The sequence below is a fragment of the Asterias rubens genome, chromosome 4 (genome assembly GCF_902459465.1).
Source record: "Asterias rubens chromosome 4, eAstRub1.3, whole genome shotgun sequence".
Classification (NCBI taxonomy): Eukaryota; Metazoa; Echinodermata; class Asteroidea; order Forcipulatida; family Asteriidae; genus Asterias; species Asterias rubens.
In genome coordinates, this window is record NC_047065.1 from 14,339,030 (window position 1) to 14,358,363 (window position 19,334).

At 37.5% G+C, this 19,334-nt stretch overlaps 1 protein-coding gene across 6 annotated transcripts in view; it reads right to left on the reverse strand.

Annotated features, from left to right (window-relative positions):
- Nucleotides 1-2,054: 2,054 nt before the first annotated feature.
- Nucleotides 2,055-19,334, reverse strand: part of LOC117288887 (b(0,+)-type amino acid transporter 1-like) — a 66,073-nt gene continuing 48,793 nt past the window's right edge. For 5 of the 6 annotated variants that reach the window (XM_033769752.1, XM_033769750.1, XM_033769751.1 and 2 more), the window contains 9 exons: nt 18,513-18,638; nt 16,935-17,040; nt 16,320-16,364; nt 16,077-16,200; nt 11,534-11,640; nt 6,533-6,629; nt 5,735-5,884; nt 4,313-4,481; nt 2,055-3,660 (listed from right to left, as the gene is read on the reverse strand). In XM_033769752.1, coding sequence (XP_033625643.1) covers nt 3,575-3,660; nt 4,313-4,481; nt 5,735-5,884; nt 6,533-6,629; nt 11,534-11,640; nt 16,077-16,200; nt 16,320-16,364; nt 16,935-17,040; nt 18,513-18,638 — 1,010 coding nt within the window. In that variant the 3' untranslated portion in view covers nt 2,055-3,574. Of the gene's footprint in view, nt 3,661-4,312; nt 4,482-5,734; nt 5,885-6,532; nt 6,630-11,533; nt 11,641-12,972; nt 13,077-16,076; nt 16,201-16,319; nt 16,365-16,934; nt 17,041-18,512; nt 18,639-19,334 lie in introns of all 6 variants that reach the window. The other variant, XM_033769756.1, reaches the window with a different exon arrangement.

Sequence of the window (19,334 nt, forward strand, 5' to 3'; positions counted from 1 at the left end):
ACATATAATTTTAAAAGAAAAAAGAAAAAAAAAGAAAGAAAGGAAAACACAAATTCAGCTGTTGTTAATAATTACAAATTCTGTTGGTTTGAAGTTGACATAAAAAAAATCGTCGATTCTACATCAAATAAAATTCATCAACTTAAATTTTCAACAAATTTAATTTAAATATCTGTCAGATAAACCAAATTAATTTAAATAAATGTTTGGGTAAGACTTCCTTTCATTTTCAAATTTAATATTTTGTATTTGTCTTGACCCTTAGGACCAAACCAAAATCATAACTATAACTATTACCAACTATAACTATTCCTGTGTGATAATATATTCAAGAATACTGCATTGCATTTTTATACTTAAAGGGACCAGACTGTTCCCCCTCTCAGCCTCGGTTTAATAATACTGACTGAATGGTGGAAAGAAAAGACAAAATGGCTACATTTTACCATGGAAATTACAAGAGACAAAAGTAACATACCCTTCCTCATGGCTTGTTGTGAAAACAGGGACCAGACTACTCCTTTTTCAGTATTGATTTGGCTACACTGACTTGAGTGGTAGAAAGAAAATACCAAATGACTGCACCATGGCAATAATTGCAAAGGACTTGGTATCACGACAAACATAGCATACCCTTCCTAGCGAAAACAGTGGGGGTTACTTTAGGCGGGCGCTTACAACCGAGATCAATTGTTAATTTCATCTTGCCTATGTTTAAGTTCTAGCTAGTGATTTGACATGTTTATCCACCTGCAACAATATAGATTTGTTGTTGTTGTAAAAGACAAATGCGCGAATGCTAGTTGTCGCCATTCATTAACTTATGTATAAATCATGACTCTTGTCGCCTTTGGACAAGAGGCAGGTGGAAATGTACTCCCTACTGTCAGTGGGTATCAAACGGCAGGGTAACCGTGGGTCATGTGAAGCTAATGTGAACAATCAGTCATCATCAGGGAGTGCCCAGGGACAAATTTCTTTAAGTGTTCAGCAGAAAATACTGCCTGACAAATTTCTTTATTTAGCAAAATGTTCAGTTGAGCACCAGCCACAACAATGCAAACTTGAAGTGACTTGTTTAAAATGGTGACATCTGACCGATACATGGTGTCAATCTTGTTCTAGAAATATGTTTAAATTGTCGAGTAATCAAGCCAAATAACAAATAATCATCGATCTGAAAGTTGAATTTATCCAATTTAAAGATCACAAGTGTATTTCCTTTATATTCTTCTTGCTACCATCACCTCTGCCCCCACCACACACCAAGCCTTCGGAACTTTATGATAAAATACTCTTTTCTGAAACTGAGCAATTTATATTCCATTTCCACCAAATCAGAACGTAATAAAATGACCTTTTGTAAGAAAATCAATTAATGAAAGCAACAAATAAAACAGTTGTATACATTTTTCAAAGCGAACTTGTTATAGTAATATAACAACTAAATTACATGCAATATTTTACAAAGTTTATGTACATTAATTAAATGTCTGTTTATAGGAAAGTCATTATCTGCTCTTTCTTCTTAAACTTTTGGGTTTGGTGTAAAGTTTGCTTGGACACTTTCAAAGTTAAATCCTTTTGGACTGAAGATTTATTATAACATACTTTGGAAACACTCATTTGTTTTAAAAAGAAACCTTTACTTTGGTAAACCAACAGCTACAAGTCAATACCACCTTTCAAAATACTTATTTGGCACATATTATTTTCTACATTCAACAGAAGGAACTGACTTGATCTACATTTCGGAGGTGGAACCTTAGGCCTTCCAAAGTTTACCCTAAAATGATCCTACTATATATCTTCCTCCTGGAATGAAGAAGGTGGATTTTAAAAAGAAGCTGTTTATTTATAGATAACCAGCAGGGCATAGAATGATCACTTGGCTCGCAACACTTGTGTAAATAAATAAACAATTTGTTACCCATATACACCGATGTGTGTAGCACTGTATACTCAGTACTTTGCGAGTCCTGGGAAAAAATTCACAGGCATTTTACTCGGGTGGGATTCGAACCCACGACCTTTGCAATTCTAGAGCAGCGCATACCAAGCAGAGGCATTTCGAATCCTATGTTTTAGCAGCAAGTACTGCAAACGATTTAATAGATGTTAAATTTGCACATCTATTAAACTGTGTAAATCTAAATTCAAATTGAAGAATATACAACATTCTTATATGCAAAGTTTCAAATCCTACTCACAACATCCTTGTGTCCAAATTAATACTTGTTTGTTTGTTATTGCGACTGTGGTTAATACATTTTAGAACACTATCTGAACCTCTTCTACATTGATCTCTTAAATGCTTTGTTTGTCTACAGCTGCTCCTTGACCTGATCGCCACCTTACCCCTAATAAATCTCATCCAGAGGAATAAGCAACTCACTACCACCCTTCTGTGTAGAAAAAAACATATTTGAAGATAAAATTCACATAATTTACAAAATTTGCAAAATTCACATAATTTGCAAATTTCACATAATTTGCAAAATTCACATAATTTGCAAAATTCACATAATTTGCAAACTGATCTGAATTGGAAACTCTTACAATCTCTTTAGAGAACACATTACACTTGGACGAAAATAACAAAACCAAACCCTCAAACCCTAAAAACAAGTCAATTTAAAAACAAATAAATTCGAAAACGATAATTTCTTTCTTGGTTTTCGAAATTTACAGTGAGGAGATCTCATAAACCGCTGGGTAGTAATATTACAATATAATTCTGAAACATCATTTTCAAATCATGCTGAATATTTACACTGATAAAGATCACCTTAACAGAGTGCCTCATTTTCAATATTTTAAATAATTTCTATTTCATACGATTACGGGCAATTTAAACTGCATTGAAAAATTGATGATATGTACATATTACAATCAAGTAAACAAGTTGGCATCCAAAAAATGTTTCAATGAATTACATACAATATTTAAGACTGAAGTTAATAAAGAAACTTGATTTGCCAAAATGATCCCCAAATATCTTTTTGTTTGGTAGTTGTTTTTGCAGGAACAAAATAGATTGAACTACACCAAAAAATATTCCTCTAGATTTCATGCTTTCTACTAATATACATGTCCCCCTCTCCGCAAAAGTAAAAAAAATCTGTTGAAAAAACAACCTTACACCTCGCAAATAATAGCAAATAAATTTGGTGAAACAAAATCAGGAATAATAGTTCTCCGATTCTATTTATATCATTCATAAATCTTGTTTAATTTTGTTCTTCTTTTAATAAAGTCTGAAATAAAAAATATATAATATGTGGATTTCTTCTCTTCTAGTTTAATACTGACTTCGGGCTGTACTGAAATCGCTTAAAATAATTATTATAAAAATATCTACGGACCGGACTGGGTATATATCCGATACGCAACTCGGAAGTGAGTGGCATTAAGCCAGTCTAAACAACAACTGATTGTCTGGTTCCGCTGGAACGTTAAAGTTGTCTTTATTACCGTCCACTTGCGGGGAAGTTTCATCGTCAGGTGTTGCAGCGCCGTTCGAGGGTTTCGTTTCCTCTCGGTGGCGATGCAGGTAGCGAACTGAAATTGGTGATTACGCTTCAGGTTCTTCATCGCCGGGCTCAAAGTAGCTTGTTGGCGCAACCTCCAATAAAAGCTGAAGAAACACTGTGATGTGCTCTGCAGGAAGAACAGAATAGGAATTGGAATTTAAAAAAGAAACTGACTCTGACGAAATACAAAATCTGTTTTCAGCTTGCAAAACTGAAAAGCAAATTTCAACCGCACAGTGAATATCAAGCCTTTAGTCACCAGCAAGGTCCTACCAATAGGACAATTTGCCCTCGCCACATCAAACATACAACCCATACACCCCCTGCCCCCACCCCCATCTTAAGTCCCTATACTGCCATAATTACCTACAAGGTTTTTCTTCACGTTTTCAACTCAAGGCACTTTATTCATAGCTATCCATGCCACCAAATGCTGGGTTGCAAACTGAAGCCGTAACATTTTAGTTAATACCCCTTGAGTTATATATTTCCTAAAAGCTTCTGGAAAATCTATATCAGAGCGTATGTAATTTTTTCTGAAAAAAAAAAAAAACCCCACAAACGCAGCTGCTCCTTTTTAATACCCGGAAGAAATTACAAAGTCTGAATTCAGACACAAATTTTCTTTCCTGTCCTATGGTATTGAGGCCTCGTACACCTGGTACCTAGATATTGCACCAGTTACAAACTAAAGCAGACGCCACCAAGAAACTGCTCAGTAATTTAACCAGCACAATCAAATCCTTTCGCTTCCTTAAGATGTGATCAAAGAAACTTACTCATGAATGGTGGTTCGTACTTGTAGTGGACGAACGGCACATAAAAGAGTAGACCAGCCAAGATGAAGAGGAACGCAAAGAGATACTCCAGAGCTGGTTCATCAATGATGGGGGCGATGACGAGATACACCGAAGCGATCAAGACAATAATAGGGATGAGGATGGGAACCTGACAAAAGAAAACCATTTAAAAAAGATCATTATTTCAGTGGAACAGATTCAACATGTCATCGACATCTAATAGTTCACAGTATGAAATACCTCTTGCTGGTGCTCTATCCTTGGCCAAATTTCACAGACATGCTTTAGCACAAAAAGTAGCTAAGCAAAACAAAATGATGTTGGGGATACCAGCCAAGCTGTTATGTCACGTGAATCGGTATCCTGTTGAATGGTATCCTGCTCATTTCCGCTCAGCAGCAATCTGTGAAGCACTTTTTTCGGCTTCAGCAGCTCAGCATGAAATTATCCCTGGTAGTCTGAAACACAGTCATTTGTGGTTTAATGTGGTTCTTTGACTGGTTATAATACCCTCTCATGAAGTGTACAGTTGAACATCATGTAAAAAATTGTATCCAGGGGAACTTAACGTGCGTAAATCAACCCCTACTTTAAATATTGTTTGAAACTTTGCATGGCGTGGAGAAATAAGAAGAAACTATAAATAAATAGTAAACTTGCGGGTACAACCATGTGTAAATCTCTTAGGGCGAGTGTTGGCTCTGAAAATAGTCAGTTGGGTCTCAATGTTTCGAACAGTATACCCTTCTCATCTTTAGGAGCTCGTTTTCAGAGCCAACACTCACCCCAAGGAATTTGCACATGGTTGTACCTGCAAGTTAACTATTATACACATATTGACTGGCAATGAGGTAACTAGTGTACATCTATTCCCCTGAGGGACTTTGAGTGACCAGAATTGGGAACTATTTCCCGAGGCCGAAGGTCGAGGGAAATGGGCTCTCTTCTGGTCACTCACCGGCCCGAGGGTTAAAATTGATGACTCTAGTTACCAAATTATGCCAGTCAATATTATGTGTTTTATATCACAGCTCGGTCTTAAATGTCAAATAAGAACAGAAATTTGAAAAAGAAAGGAAGTTTTGTAGTTGCAATTCATGGTCCAAGTCAAGAGAGGGCGCTGTAACCGGGCACTATTTTCAAAGACTAGTGCCCTGCTCGGGCACTAGTTCCCGCAAAACACGCGCACGCGAACACTAGACTATATTAGTATATCCCACGTGACCGTGTTTCAGCCAACCAGAATACAGAACAAGCAAGAGGTGTGTTATAATTATTTACAGTTTCTTCTTATAACCCCCACTTAAATGACGTTTTTACAGCTTCAGTAAATGGTGTGCTTACTGAAAAACTAGAAGATTGGAATGAAGTTATTGGAATAATTATTACATAGCGACTGACCTTGATTGGGCGATGCCAGTCTGGGTGACGATACCTCAGGACAAGCAGTGCCAGGACGGTGCCTCCGTAGAACATCCAGGCAGCAAAGCTGAAATAATTCACAAGGGATTCAAAGTCTCCAGGGAGCAGCATCAAGATGGCGATGAGGGACTGTAAGGAAGATGTATAGAGAGATTAAGAAGTGAGTATTGCTTACAGGCTGAAAGAGCCAACAGCTTTGTTCCAGGTACTGCATCTCTTTGAAACTCCTTGCCTGGTAATTATTTCCCTTCGTCCTACAATCTAGACTGTCTTAAAGGGTCTATGTATTTTTTGTAGAATGAAAAACACAATATCTACAGATTTACACAAAACTTAGTTTGAAGATAATGATGGTATAAAGCTTCCCTGAAAATATTAGTTGCTGAGGAGCTGTAGTTTTTGAGAAATGAGTAAAACAATGTCATGAAAATAATCTTTCGTCTCAATGATCACAAATCACAAGCAAAAATTATTTTAGCTTTTAAAAAAGGATCTCCATGACATCGTTTTACTTATTTCTCAAAAACTACAGCACCTCAGCAACTAATATTTTAAGGGAAGCTTTGTATTACCATTATCTTCAAACTGTCATAAGTTTAATGTAAATCTGTGGACATTGTGTTTTGTGTTAGAAAAAGTACCCAAATCCTTCAAGAGAAATAGCAATTTCATCCTTCAGTATTTGGGTGAATAATTGGGTGAATATACAAGTATTTTTTTCAAAACAAAAATTCGCCCTTTGCATTTTACAAACTCCTAATATTTCATAATACATACCTGAAATACAAGTGCTGGGAAGGGGGTGTATCTCTTGACGTGGACCATGGATAGGATCTCTACCATGTGACCTTCACGGGCAGCGACAAACGTCAGTCTAGATATGGCCATCAGAAATCACAATGTTAGTGGAAGTAATCGTTTGTCAATAAATTGTGAGTTTAAATAAATATGGCCACACCGGCCGTAACCACCGGATCGGTGGTGGTGCATTCACACACAAACTATGAGCTCTGAAAAAGAATCCTTAAGTCCTGTTGTTCTTTGCAAGATTATTCAGCCAGAGTCCCCCAAAAAATAATGAGTTTAAAAATGCACATTTCTTGAACGAGTGGAGAAAGACTACATGTAGTACAATAAAGGTGGGAAATAACTCTGAATAAAAAAATTAAAAATTGAGTTCATGGACACAAAAACTGTGAACCCCTCTCGAAAACCACACAATAGCGTGTTTGAGATGTTTCACTAGTACTTCACCAAAACCAAATGTAAACAGCTTATCCCCATGATTGCAAGCTCATTTTATTGTGGATATTGATTAAAATGATGGATAATAGTGGTGTTCAGGAATAATTGCATCACTGGAGTCATGGTGGTGGGGTTATGGTGATAATGGGGTCATTGTGGTGATGGTGAATCGTGGTTGATAGGACTGGGTGGTGGAAGAGGGCAGACTGATTTGGGAAAAAGGCGCCTCATATAAATGCTGATATGTATGTATGTATGTATGTATGATTTGAAAGCAACAGAGTAAGTATCACCTTATAGAAAGCTCTAATTTCAAGTACGTGTACATGTAAGCATGCACTTTGTTGACATGGCCAATGTTCTCAGAAGTTGCCGACACAACATTAATAATGGTTTTTCGCTCAGCTAAGTGAAGACATTCTTAAAACATCTTTGTCCGCAGAAAAATTCCAATGCAGAAGTATTCAATGTTTTCAGAAATTGCCAACACAACATTGATAATGGTTTTGCTCAGCCAAGTGAGGCATTCTTTAAACATCTTTGTCTGTAGAAATATTCCCTGTTCTTGGAATGTCAATATACTGCTTGGTTTGTCTTTTACCGTTTATTGATTCTGCGAAGTGACGGTGAACTTGTAATAACATCAGGAAACAAACATTTCCTGCCTCAAAGGAATGACCCAAGATCAAGAAGACTAACACCACTTCAAATCCACTCCTCACATTTCAAATGCTTCATAAACACCATTGGAGTAAACTGCAAATGGACTAACCACTTTACAGAGAAAACATCATAACACTGACAAATTCTCATACAAATTTGTACCTTCTCGTATATTTTCTTCAACTTTGCATAAGACACGGTTAACATTTATCTGCAGGACGACAGGGAATCTTGCCAAGCAAATACAACTGAACGTGATATCACACCCTGTTCTTAACACAGACCTCTCGGCGAGGTTTGCAGGGGGCGAGAGTCATTGCTGACAATAAAGTCTGAAACTAAAATCCAAGTTTCTTGGTGGCAAGTTGAAATAATGGCCGAGTTCGATCTTTTGGAATCCCTGGGGTTTAGATTTCACAGAGCTTTTCAGGAACAGTATCCTCAGCCATAATGAGACTTAGATTAAAGAACAGGGTTTCTCTTTATGTGTGGAAAAAATAGAATTCGCTGTTGTGAACTGCTTACCAACCAAAAGGAACTATGGTATAAATGCAAAGTGCTAGGATCAAAACATCAGGCAATCAACTGTTTTTGGGGATAAAGTAAATGTTGATTTTTTCTTCCACCCGCCAGATGTCCGAATTCAGATAAAAGTCTGAAGTTTCTCATCCATGGGTTTACAATGTCCAGAAACAAGGGTGTCGTAACTTCTTTAGAGAAAATATTTGCCTATCATAAGGCTCGAACTTAAAAGACCTCTTCTCTGCCTCGTTGCGTGCAGACTACTAATCAATATAATTTAGTCTCGGAATCCACAACGAAGCAATTAACTTCTGATTCTCTTCCTGCTCCCGCATCCTAGACCACTCAAAGTTCCCGTAGCTGTATTTTAATAAACCCGTAATCTTCCACGCAATGACTTTCAAGAAAAGGAAACGTTCGCCAACAGCTTTTTGTGATTTCTCAGTCTACGATCACTGGAGGGTGTAATGCGATACTTTCTGCCACGCTTCACAATCTATACACAGTGCATTAGTGAAAGGAATGCTTAACCATCAGTGTTGCTCAACACAATGAAGAAGTCATTACAACCACCATTAAGCCCTACAATCAAACATCATATTCACGCTCTACCGTCAGTGAAATTTGTCTGCAGAGGTGTTTTTTATCTGAATGGTATTTTTTTCATGAAACCCATTGAAGAGAAAGTACCCCGAACGGAATCAATGCTCCCATAATATGAAAGTTAAACATCCACGAAGGCTAGAGAAACTTTTAGTATCAAGCTTTTCAAAGTTGACCGACCTTTTGAGTCAGTTCGTATTGCTAACTTCTTATCCAACAAAATGACCAGTTGAGTACCTGTAGGGGAGGGGGGGGGGGGGGGAGGGTGGCAACATGAAACTCCCAAATTGATATCTGAGCAACCACCCCCCTTCGCAATCTTAACTTTTTAGATATAAAATGACCAGAGTAAAAGTGCTTCAGAGGTTAAATAGTTTTACCTATATGCCTATGACTGTAAGCAATTGTATATACTGCCTACTTTCCCGAGTCAAACCAAATAATAATATCAAGGCAGTATTTGTTGTTCCTGATGTATATTAAACATCTATTAAATGCAAAAGCAAGAGGTGTTTGCACTGCTGAACGAACACCTAACAATCTACCCCCTTGCACACCTTCTTAAGCGAAGAAAAGATTTATCAGCGCGAACGAGGTGGTAAATTTTCAATATCAAAGAGAATAAAGTACGAGCGGCCTTCTGTTGCAGTACATGTGTTGACTTGTAAATCTTCCACTGACGTGAGACACTTTAATCAGATAACAAATAAAAAGGACTCTTTCTCTGTAGGGTTCTTTTAGCAATTAGTCAATCATGTTGAACTAATTCCCAGATGCCATCTTCAAAGTGTATGGTGTAAATCAAGGAGATCTAATCAGGATTTGTAGGTTTTTTCATTAATCCAAGGTCAGCGTTTTTGTCACAAATTATGTTGTGATGCCCGAAATAAAGCAATTTGACGAAAAAAAAACCCAAAAAAAACACAGACACACTACATATAGTGCATTTTTTTTCTTTTTTTTGATTGAAATACTGGATGTCAACCCATTTATCAATGTCCACAACAAATTAATTTTCTCCTGAAGAAATGTGTTGAATGATATGTTGACTTTCTACAATCAAGTGAAAAAATCATTTAGTTCTTCGCACTTTTTTTTTCATCAAGGAATAAACTACAAGAAAGAAACAGTTTGGGTACATTTTATATATTGTTTTAGTTGAACACAGAGCTTTTTGACTGGAGTGGGATTTGAACCTTGTGCTAGTGCCCTACCATCCGAGTTATCCAGCCCCAGTGGGCTATATCAGGGATGACAGTAGTCTAGGTTCCTAGACCATTGGTGTTGCGTGGTCACACACAACGAACGTTCCGATTATGCATGGCAAAAACTGTACACGCTTGTAATGAACGAACGCTAGCGGGCGCTCTGTTTCTCTAATTTCCGGATCTCCCCATGTCCTGTGCTCGGAAATCAGAGAAACAGAGCGCCCGCTAGCGTTCGTTCATTACAGTGTGTGACCACGCAACACCAATGGTCTAGGAACCTAGACTAGGATGACAGTCAATGTCGACCAAAAAGTCTGAAACTGTTATTCAGATCTTGCAGGATACATTGAGCTAATGGCATTTCAACCTTTTGATCACCCCTTTGGAGTTCTAGATTCCAAGGAGCTTTTGGGAAGTGCTAGAGAAGTAAATCAAAGAGCATGTCTTATTCAATTTGGAGAAAGTATTACCAAGTAAACTTATAAAAAATCTCATCCCTGCTATATAGACTGTGACCGCCTTAAACCTATGGATCACACCCAACATGAGCTACATTCAAAATATAAATCAACCAAAAGTGTTACATTTGGCACAAAAAACACAACAGAAATCTTTTGAAAACATTAACAAACTGCTCACAAAACACTTTGCCAATAAACTGATTAGTAATAACAATGTATCTCAAACTCTCACACACAAACCACACACACACACAACAAACATTAATCAAATCAATGAACAAATCGACTTTTTTAAAGTCAAGATAACAACAGTTTCTGTAGATTCAGAAAAACAACAACAGGATTTTGGGAATGGGACGAGGAAGTTAAAAGGCAGCATTATTAATTCTCTGATAATTCTAAATTGAGCAAGAGGTTCACACATTAACTTTAAGGAGTGCATGACAGTACACTGGAGAATAGAGTTGGGAACTAGATGGACTGTAGTCAAACTCAAAGACTCAAATAAAGACCTTAGCTTACTGACTCAAAACCTCAGGGCCAAGAATCTATAATCAGGACCATCTGGGAATGTGTCAAAAACTCCCTGGAAAATATTGAGTTCCTTAACAATACCATGGATTCAACGATTTAACAGAATCTACTGCAAAAAATTATGACATGTTTAGCCTAAGCCATGTACATGCGTGTTTTAAAAACAGAGCACCAGTTCTTATCCCAAACCTGTTGAGAGCTGTACATGGCGTCACTGATTTGTATTTTTCTTTCTTTCAACTCAAGTCAATTTGTACAAGTTGAGGGGCACAAAAGAACATGGTGCTGGAAAAAGGGGGAGGGGCTTTTTTTGTCAACTTAATATCTGAACCATCACTGGGTAGGTGCTAGGATTTCTTTGTACCCTGTGGGTGTAATAGTTTGGTTGAGACAAAAATGTATCAATGGAAGAGAGGGGGGGGGGGGAGTGAGAGGGAAGGGGGGGGGGGGGTGGGGAGGGGGCAGGTGGGTGAATTTTATGTTGGATTTAGGAATAGATAAAAGCGATTAGGGAGAAACCAAGGACCATCTGATTAGTTTACCTTCCAGCTGTGAATGTTGATCCGTTGATGGCACCAAATGTGGAACAACAAACAAAAAATGGTATGATCCATGCCATTGTGGGTCCTAGGCTGCGTTGGGCCAGAGTCTACAAAAAGCAACGGTAGGGTTTTGGGAGCTCAACAGCATGGTAGGCGGATCAACACAAAAATAGCAGGGTGGCAACATTGATGTCTGCTTGTGGGAAGACAGACCTATAGACTACTCAGGACACTTCAACTGCAGAGAATCTTTACTCATTTTGTGCTTTTCGTAAATCGAACTTCATCATGAGGTAATGATAATTTGATCTGGATTCCTAAATTGATTTTGGCTGCTGCTATGGCCGTTAGCCGCATCAACAAGCCATAGTGAGTGCCATAGCCATAGTGAGTGCCATAGCCATAGCAAGTGCCAAGGCTCTCAAACTGATCAAAGCCTTGCATTTGAAAGTTTGAAACGCACCAGACTATACTTTAAATAATCTGCACTTGAATGCATTGGTTTAAAAAAGCGAACCAAACTAAGTACTTCGGGCAAGTTCTGGAAAATATAACTGAACTTGTAGGCACTGGGTTTTAAATAATAACCAAACTAAGTACTTTGTTCTGAAAAATCAAATTTACCGTGAGAAACTGCGGCTCATCACCGAGAAAGTTTTATCAATTTCAAAAAGACTTTACATTTTGTCTTCGTTTAAATCTTTTGAAACTGATGTAAAGATTCAATGCATTGTGACCATCAGCTCAGTCTGCATAGTACACTACACACAACATGGATACCAAATTGATGTTTAATAAAGCCCGGAGTGCCCCAGTGTTAGTGGAAAGGGTTACGAAAAGCATGAGTAAATGTGAAAACCAAAAAATCATGCAATGAATCTGGATGCAAAAACATGACATGAAACAGCAGTGGTGCAATCAAAATGACTCAACCTGTGACACACGAAACAGCGAGAAGCTTGTTAGGAAACATCCAAACTGGTTTGGGTGGGGAAGGGAAGCAAAAGGACATTAAACAGCCGTTGTCATGAAAACACCTTCTCTCTTAAGGGTGCTGATGGAAAGTTATTGAAACTTCTTTGAAAAAAATCATATGATGATTACAAAAAAAAAAAATAATAATAAACTGTTTTACTCATCACCAGCAGTATGAACACTTGATAAGGAATGATGTGCTTCACAATTTCCAACATCTGATGAATGGTGGCAGGGACATTACTCACCACAGAAAATGTAACAATGAACGAAATGAAATATTTAGATACTGGAGTGTGCGTATGGCAAACCTGAAGTGAATGATTTGAATTTTGTTCTTGTAAATTCATCAAAAATGACATGGAAATCTGCCCTCAAAGGGGGCCTTGCAACGTCAAGTGAGATGGTATTAATGACAGTGACCGTTTCATGTCTGATAAAAAAGCCAAGTGTACTGTGTGTACCTTCCTGCTGTAAAACAGGTGCCATTGGCGGCACCGAATGTGGAAAACGCAACAGCCACTGGCATGATCCACGCCATAACGCCCAGAGTTCTGTTGGCAAAGGTCTACAAAGGGAGAGACCACCATGCAAAGGGTGATCCAGAGATGTGGCAGAGGAGGGGGGAAATAAAAACAAGATATGAGGAAATAAGGGAAAATATTAGGAGAGTCAGGCAATAGATAAGAAAACTTAGGGACAAGATTTATATGGAATTTGTGTGATGAATTTGAGATTGGACATTGCTCACTTGGGGAAGTTCTGAAACTAAAAAATCTAACAGTGAGGTTGTTCATAGAATAAGACCGAACCATGAAGTTTTTTTGTTTCTTCTAATATTGAGGAAAACTACTTTGTAGAATATTTTTCTAATATTGAAGAAAACTACTTGGTAGAATTTGTTGTGTTGGCCTAAATATGTTAAGTTATTTGTATCTAAAATCTGTCACTTGTGACCAATGCAAGAAATATAATATGAAATGGAAACTTTAATTTTTTCCCCATCCAAAACCTTGTGGGGCGGTAATAAATTAGATATAAATGTAACCCAATGTAACATTTGTAGTGGTGTATGTATATGAAACAGTTTATGAGAAGGTAACAAGTGGTTTTAATAAATAACTTGAGCACATTCAAAAACTGGCCGAAGAGGGTCAAGTGTAAAGGGTTACCAACGCTGATCGTTCGAAGGTCAAACAAATTAGAAATCAGAATAGAGAAGGATGAATAAGAATGTCTGCCTGGCTTTATATTTTCTATCCAAAGTGAGCAATGTTTAACTAACCCCAGTCAACCAATGATCAAATGAACAGTACCGGTATATACGCTTCTTTCAAAATTAGTTTGACCACAGACCGAAGAAGATATAAATGTATGTGCTGTTGGAAAAAGATGAACGGGGTCCAGTCTAATGGAGCTGCTTAGCACAAAAGACAATCTTACTAAGCAGTAACAGGTTTTGCCAGTCTTGCGTTTTTGAATGAAAATACCTCAAATCATTTTTATTTATCAAAGTTTTGTTGAAAAAAGTTTTAAATTTTGGGTCCCTTTTTGAGTACCTTTCAACTCTGTTGAATATCAAAGTATAACTCATTAGGAAAAATGAGATAATCTAATTAGTGCTTTTTTAAAAAGAAGAAAAAAATAATAATATTGGATTTATTGTGAAATAATTTGCGTAACTAGTTTTTTTTTCTCATTGTGGTTCTGGGACTGGAACATTTTTTTTAAAGTCCAGTAAATGTTTTGAGCTAAAAGCAGTGCGGTCTTGCAAATTTTCTTCCAAAAGAATTGGCTTTCTCTTGCTTGTTAATGGTGGTACATGTATATGTTCCATTATGAAAGTTGTTTAATAATTGATGCTTTTCAAAGCAACAAAACAGTAAGTATCGCTAGGAATCTTCAGGAATTAACGTAAACTCAAGTTAAAACAATAATAAAAGTTTCTTGAGACGGACAAATAGTGCAAATGAAACTCACATGCAATTTTATAAAGAGGACAGGACAGACTTCAAAACAACAAACAAATTAGAAAACTGTGGGTTTGATCTTTAGCATCACACGATGGAATGATGCAAAATTAAAAATGGCCTAACCGCAATTTAAAGCTCTCCATCAAACTGCAGCTATTTGTTTGGCCAGCTTAAAAGACCAAAGTTGAGAGGCTGGTCCCTGGGTCAAATTCAGTGCTATGATTACAGATTTGAGCAGGGTTCCAGATGAAGGAGCTGCAGCGCTTTGGGTTAACCAATGAGTAGCTCAGTTTCATAAACAACCAATCAGTTAGCCATTAGAAAAGCTTGATTTTCACTACCATTGAATCAATCAGCCAATGAGAAGCTTGGTTTTCACTACCATTGAATTGATCAGCCAATGGGAAGCTTGATTTTCACTACCAATGAATTAAAGCTGCTCGAGGGAATATTTATAAACTGACTTGGTCTTGGAACTCAAAATCCCTGTTGGTTTCATTATTAAATAAGACAACGGTGTCACAAAGTAAAATGATTCTTGAGTAGCATGATTTGCCAATTTTAAAAATCAGGAAAATAAAACAAGAATTGTTTGGACAAAAGCGTTGATCAAAGTTAACAAGTTTGTTGTTGATCCAGGCATACAATGATTGAGATGGCTCAGTCAGTGTGGTAGTGCTAAACAGGCAATGGAGTCATGTAGACATGACACATGCATAGAGTATAAAGACAGTTGGGACGTTAAAACAAATAAAAACAAAAATTTAAGGACATTTCCCCAGATCGCTAATAAAAAAAATCAATCATCAACACTGAGAAAAAGAACACAGAAACAACAATAAAACTGACTTGAAGGATAATTAAACTGCTTAAAAAAAACCAAGAGTAAACACATTGTTGGCAGATGTGGCTAACAAACAAATATCACAACTGTCTCTCTACCCCCCACCCCTAGTAATCAGAGAGAAAAATGTGACATTTATTTGGAGTAGATTCTATTTCACTCACACTAGTCTGATTGTAACAAGCAGCAACAATGGACATTCTAAGAGTTGTTTTAAAGCAAACACTTTCCATTCCCCTAATTTTACATACATGTAGCAGGCGATCAAAATAAATGACCGATGTTCTTGTTTCAAGGAAATGATTCACAAAGATATTCAACTAGTTGGTAGGATTTTGATATTTTCCACACTGCCAACATCATTTCTACTTAATAAACCCCACCCCCAATGTTTTTTTGTTGTTGCAGTTTTTATCAACAGACAAACATACAAGCAGAGAAACAGACAAACAGAGTACAGATTATCAGAGAAGTAGACAAACAGATAAACAGATAATGAGACAAACAGGCGTGTTTATTAGAGCGGCATTGTGGGTTTTCCCAAGGTGTAATCTCTGGTCCCTTTTCTGTAATCCCTCCTCTAGCAAAACATAGTGGGGTGCACGGGGCACAATGTAAAAACACCCCACAAGTTCACACAGAGTCTACCTAAAGAATACCACACAATGTCTATCTTGTAATCACAAATAAACAAACAAACAAACAGACATCGACAATGGGAGAGGAGAGAGAGACATTGAGATCATCCTACCACAGCTACTGCACCAGACTGCAGTAATTCCTCAGGTGACATGACGGTAAAATACGCGATGTTAACCAATATGTATAACCCTGTCACCAACGGTATGCCGATAATAATTGCCAACGGTAGATTCCTGTAAAATAAGTGAAAATCAATTCATAATTTAAAATAAGAAAATTCAACCAATTTGGTTTACATTTTTTAACTGTGTCAGAATTGTGCAAGCTTTTTTTTTTTTTTACTGGTACTCACCGGTATGGGTTGATCAGTTCTTCTGTAATGTAGTTCAGCTGGTTCCTGAAACCAACAAAAAAGGGTAATTGAAAAATTTGCTAGTATTTATACAGCTCAAAAATCTGTCTACATAGACTCTATAGGCTCTTTTCAGATACAAAATGTAAAACAAGAACTAATAAACATGCAATAAATATAAGACAACTGTAAACGGAAACAAGATTTAATTAACCCCTTTAAGGCCAAATAACAAAAAATACCAGTTAATCGTCCGGATTTTTCTAAAAAGAGGAGGATGGCCTTACTAGTTACTATTTGTTTTTAAAAACTTTTTTTATTTTTTTTTATTTTCAAAAATCGAAAAATAGTAAATAGTAAAAAAAAATGGATGCGGCCCCAAAAAAGGATGCGGGCCGGGACGATCAACTGGTATTTTTTGTATAATTTGGGCTAACAAAACGTTACCACATGTACTAACAACTTAAAGGAGTCACAAGAAGGAGGAATATAAGAAGAACCATTTACCAAACAGTAGTACATTTCGATGCAGCAGACAATGCAAGTAAAATTAGAACTTTTAAATGTTTCGTTTTGGTTCTCATTTGTGAATGATTGAGAAGAAGCGTTTCTTACCAGCCGTCGTATGCCCACAGACCCTGATAGAAAGCAATGCCATAAGCAAAGACGTTTCCTGAGGACCCCGCAAAAGCAGTGCTCGGAGTCAAATATTGTATATTTCCTATCAAAACACAAATAACAAAACAGCATAAAAAAACTGATACTAATAAAGGTCAGAGTGAACGATTTTCATCATTAAAGGCAGTGGAGACTATAACTACTCAAAGTAAATTATTAGCATAAAACCTTTCTTGGTGACGAGTAGTGGGGAGAGGTTGATGGTATAAAGCATTGTGAGAAACGGCTCCCTCTGATTTTTCCACGAATTTGATTTAGAGACCTCAGATTTAGAATTTGAGGTCTCAAAATCAACAAGTTAAACCCACACAACTTCGTGTGACAAGGTTTTTTAATTTTCACAGGTTTGTTATTTTATGCATATGTTGAGTTACACGAAGTGAGAAGGCTGACCTTTGACAATTACCAATAGCGTCCAGTGTCTTTAATGATAAAATTGCTCTAATATTATGTCAATCCAAATCAGTGGAAGAGTTTGTTTCAGTGGCACAACCAGGGATGGGGAGGCAGGGGAGCCCGCCCCCCCCCCCCCTCCCCCCCCCCTCCCCCAACCCACTCAGAGCCCTTTCGGAACTTCACAATTGCCAATCAACAGGGCAGTGTGTGCGACTCTTTAAGGTCGATCCAGCAATGTATAAATGTGATAAGGCACGGCTATTCCCAACGGACTGAGCATTTGGGGGATTGTACTGTCTTCAAGGGCAAAGCGTCAAACTCTAATGTGAGGCCAAGGGGTCAATATGCGTTCTTCATCACACCTCAGCTATGGAGCTGAAAAAGGCGCACAAAGCAGTTTATCGTACCTCCTTTGACTTGAATACTACTGATACAAAGTTGAAGTGTTAAATAGTTTCCAATCGGTAGTTTCTATTTGCTACCCTGTAAAGGTAAGCACCCAAGTCTAGTGGTACCTTAGAAATGCCCTTCAAGGTTATGATAACGGCCAAGTGCAATAACCACACGTATGAGGATCCCTTAATTTAGTACAAGAAAGAAATAATAAATAACAACATCGTTTTGTAAAGGGTATACAAAGCTGTAAAAAATAACATAAGAAGCTCATCAAAGACTATGGTCTTTTAATGTACTGCCCTCTTGTGGCGCAGACAGGTTGCTCATCAAGAGAGGGCGCCAGAGGCAAACCTTAAAGATTCTGAGATTTGATGGGTGACAAGATTTGTTTTCAATTGCCCCTGAAAAGAGCGGGATTCCAACCAATGACAAATTTGACCTCTGGTTTGACGTGCCGACGCTCTACCAACTGGGCTTTCTAGCCCTATGTTGGCAGTTTCCCTATTTTGTCAATAACTTTATTCAGGTGTGCCATACAGAAATGCTAACATGTAAACATGTTCACACAAACGGTTCCTGCAAACCTCTCTTAGTTATGTAAGGCCGTGTCCGAATTGGCGACTTCGGCTACAGCTACGGCTAGGGCGCGCGCGTCTAGTATTCTTCAACACTATTGTCAGCGATAAAGTCAACCAAACAATCATAATATTTATAATCACTGACCTTGAAAGAGCTTAATGAAACCAACAATGATGATGATGACCAAGGCTATGAGCTTGGCCGCAGTGAAGAAATTCTGCACCGCTGTCGCCCACTTGACGCTGGCGCAGTTGATGAAGACAATGAGTACTGTTGTTGAAGAGTAAGACAATGGGGTGGGGGGACAGAAGAAAGAATGATTAAAATCCAATCAAGGTTATTTGTTCTGAATGGTAATTTTTGATAAATGATGGACAGAGAGGCATGGGGTTCAATGTCTGGACATTGACTGCAAATTGGAAAGACTTCCCCATAAAACTTGTACAGACTTAATTATTCAAAAGATGGAATCTTACAAAATGGGTCAAAAAGATAAAATCAAAAACTGCCATTGGTAAATCATAAAATATGTGAACTTTTGTCCCCCAATTAAGGTGACAGTTAGAAGGGCAAGATAAAAAAAAACGGCAATGTAGCCAAAGAAAATGCTTTGAATATAATAACATAGAAAAAACATTTTTCTGTTACTACCCATTCTTCTCTCATAAACTAAAAAGGTGTTTGGAATAAAATGGTGTTTGCGTTTTGGTTTTTTTTTTTAGCTAAAGAGTGGATACTACGACTGCATAATTTTTTTTGGGAAAACTAATGTTGTACCACCCCTTTAAGGCATTAATGGTGTCATCAATCAAATGATGTTTATGTTGAGTCTGCCTTGATGTTGCTTAAGTAAATGTTGTATAAGAATGTGCATCATCAACGGCCTAAAGGTACTGTACCAATCCAACTTTCCAGAATGAATGAGCGTCCAACACTTTCATTAAACTCCCCCTAACAACTTCATTT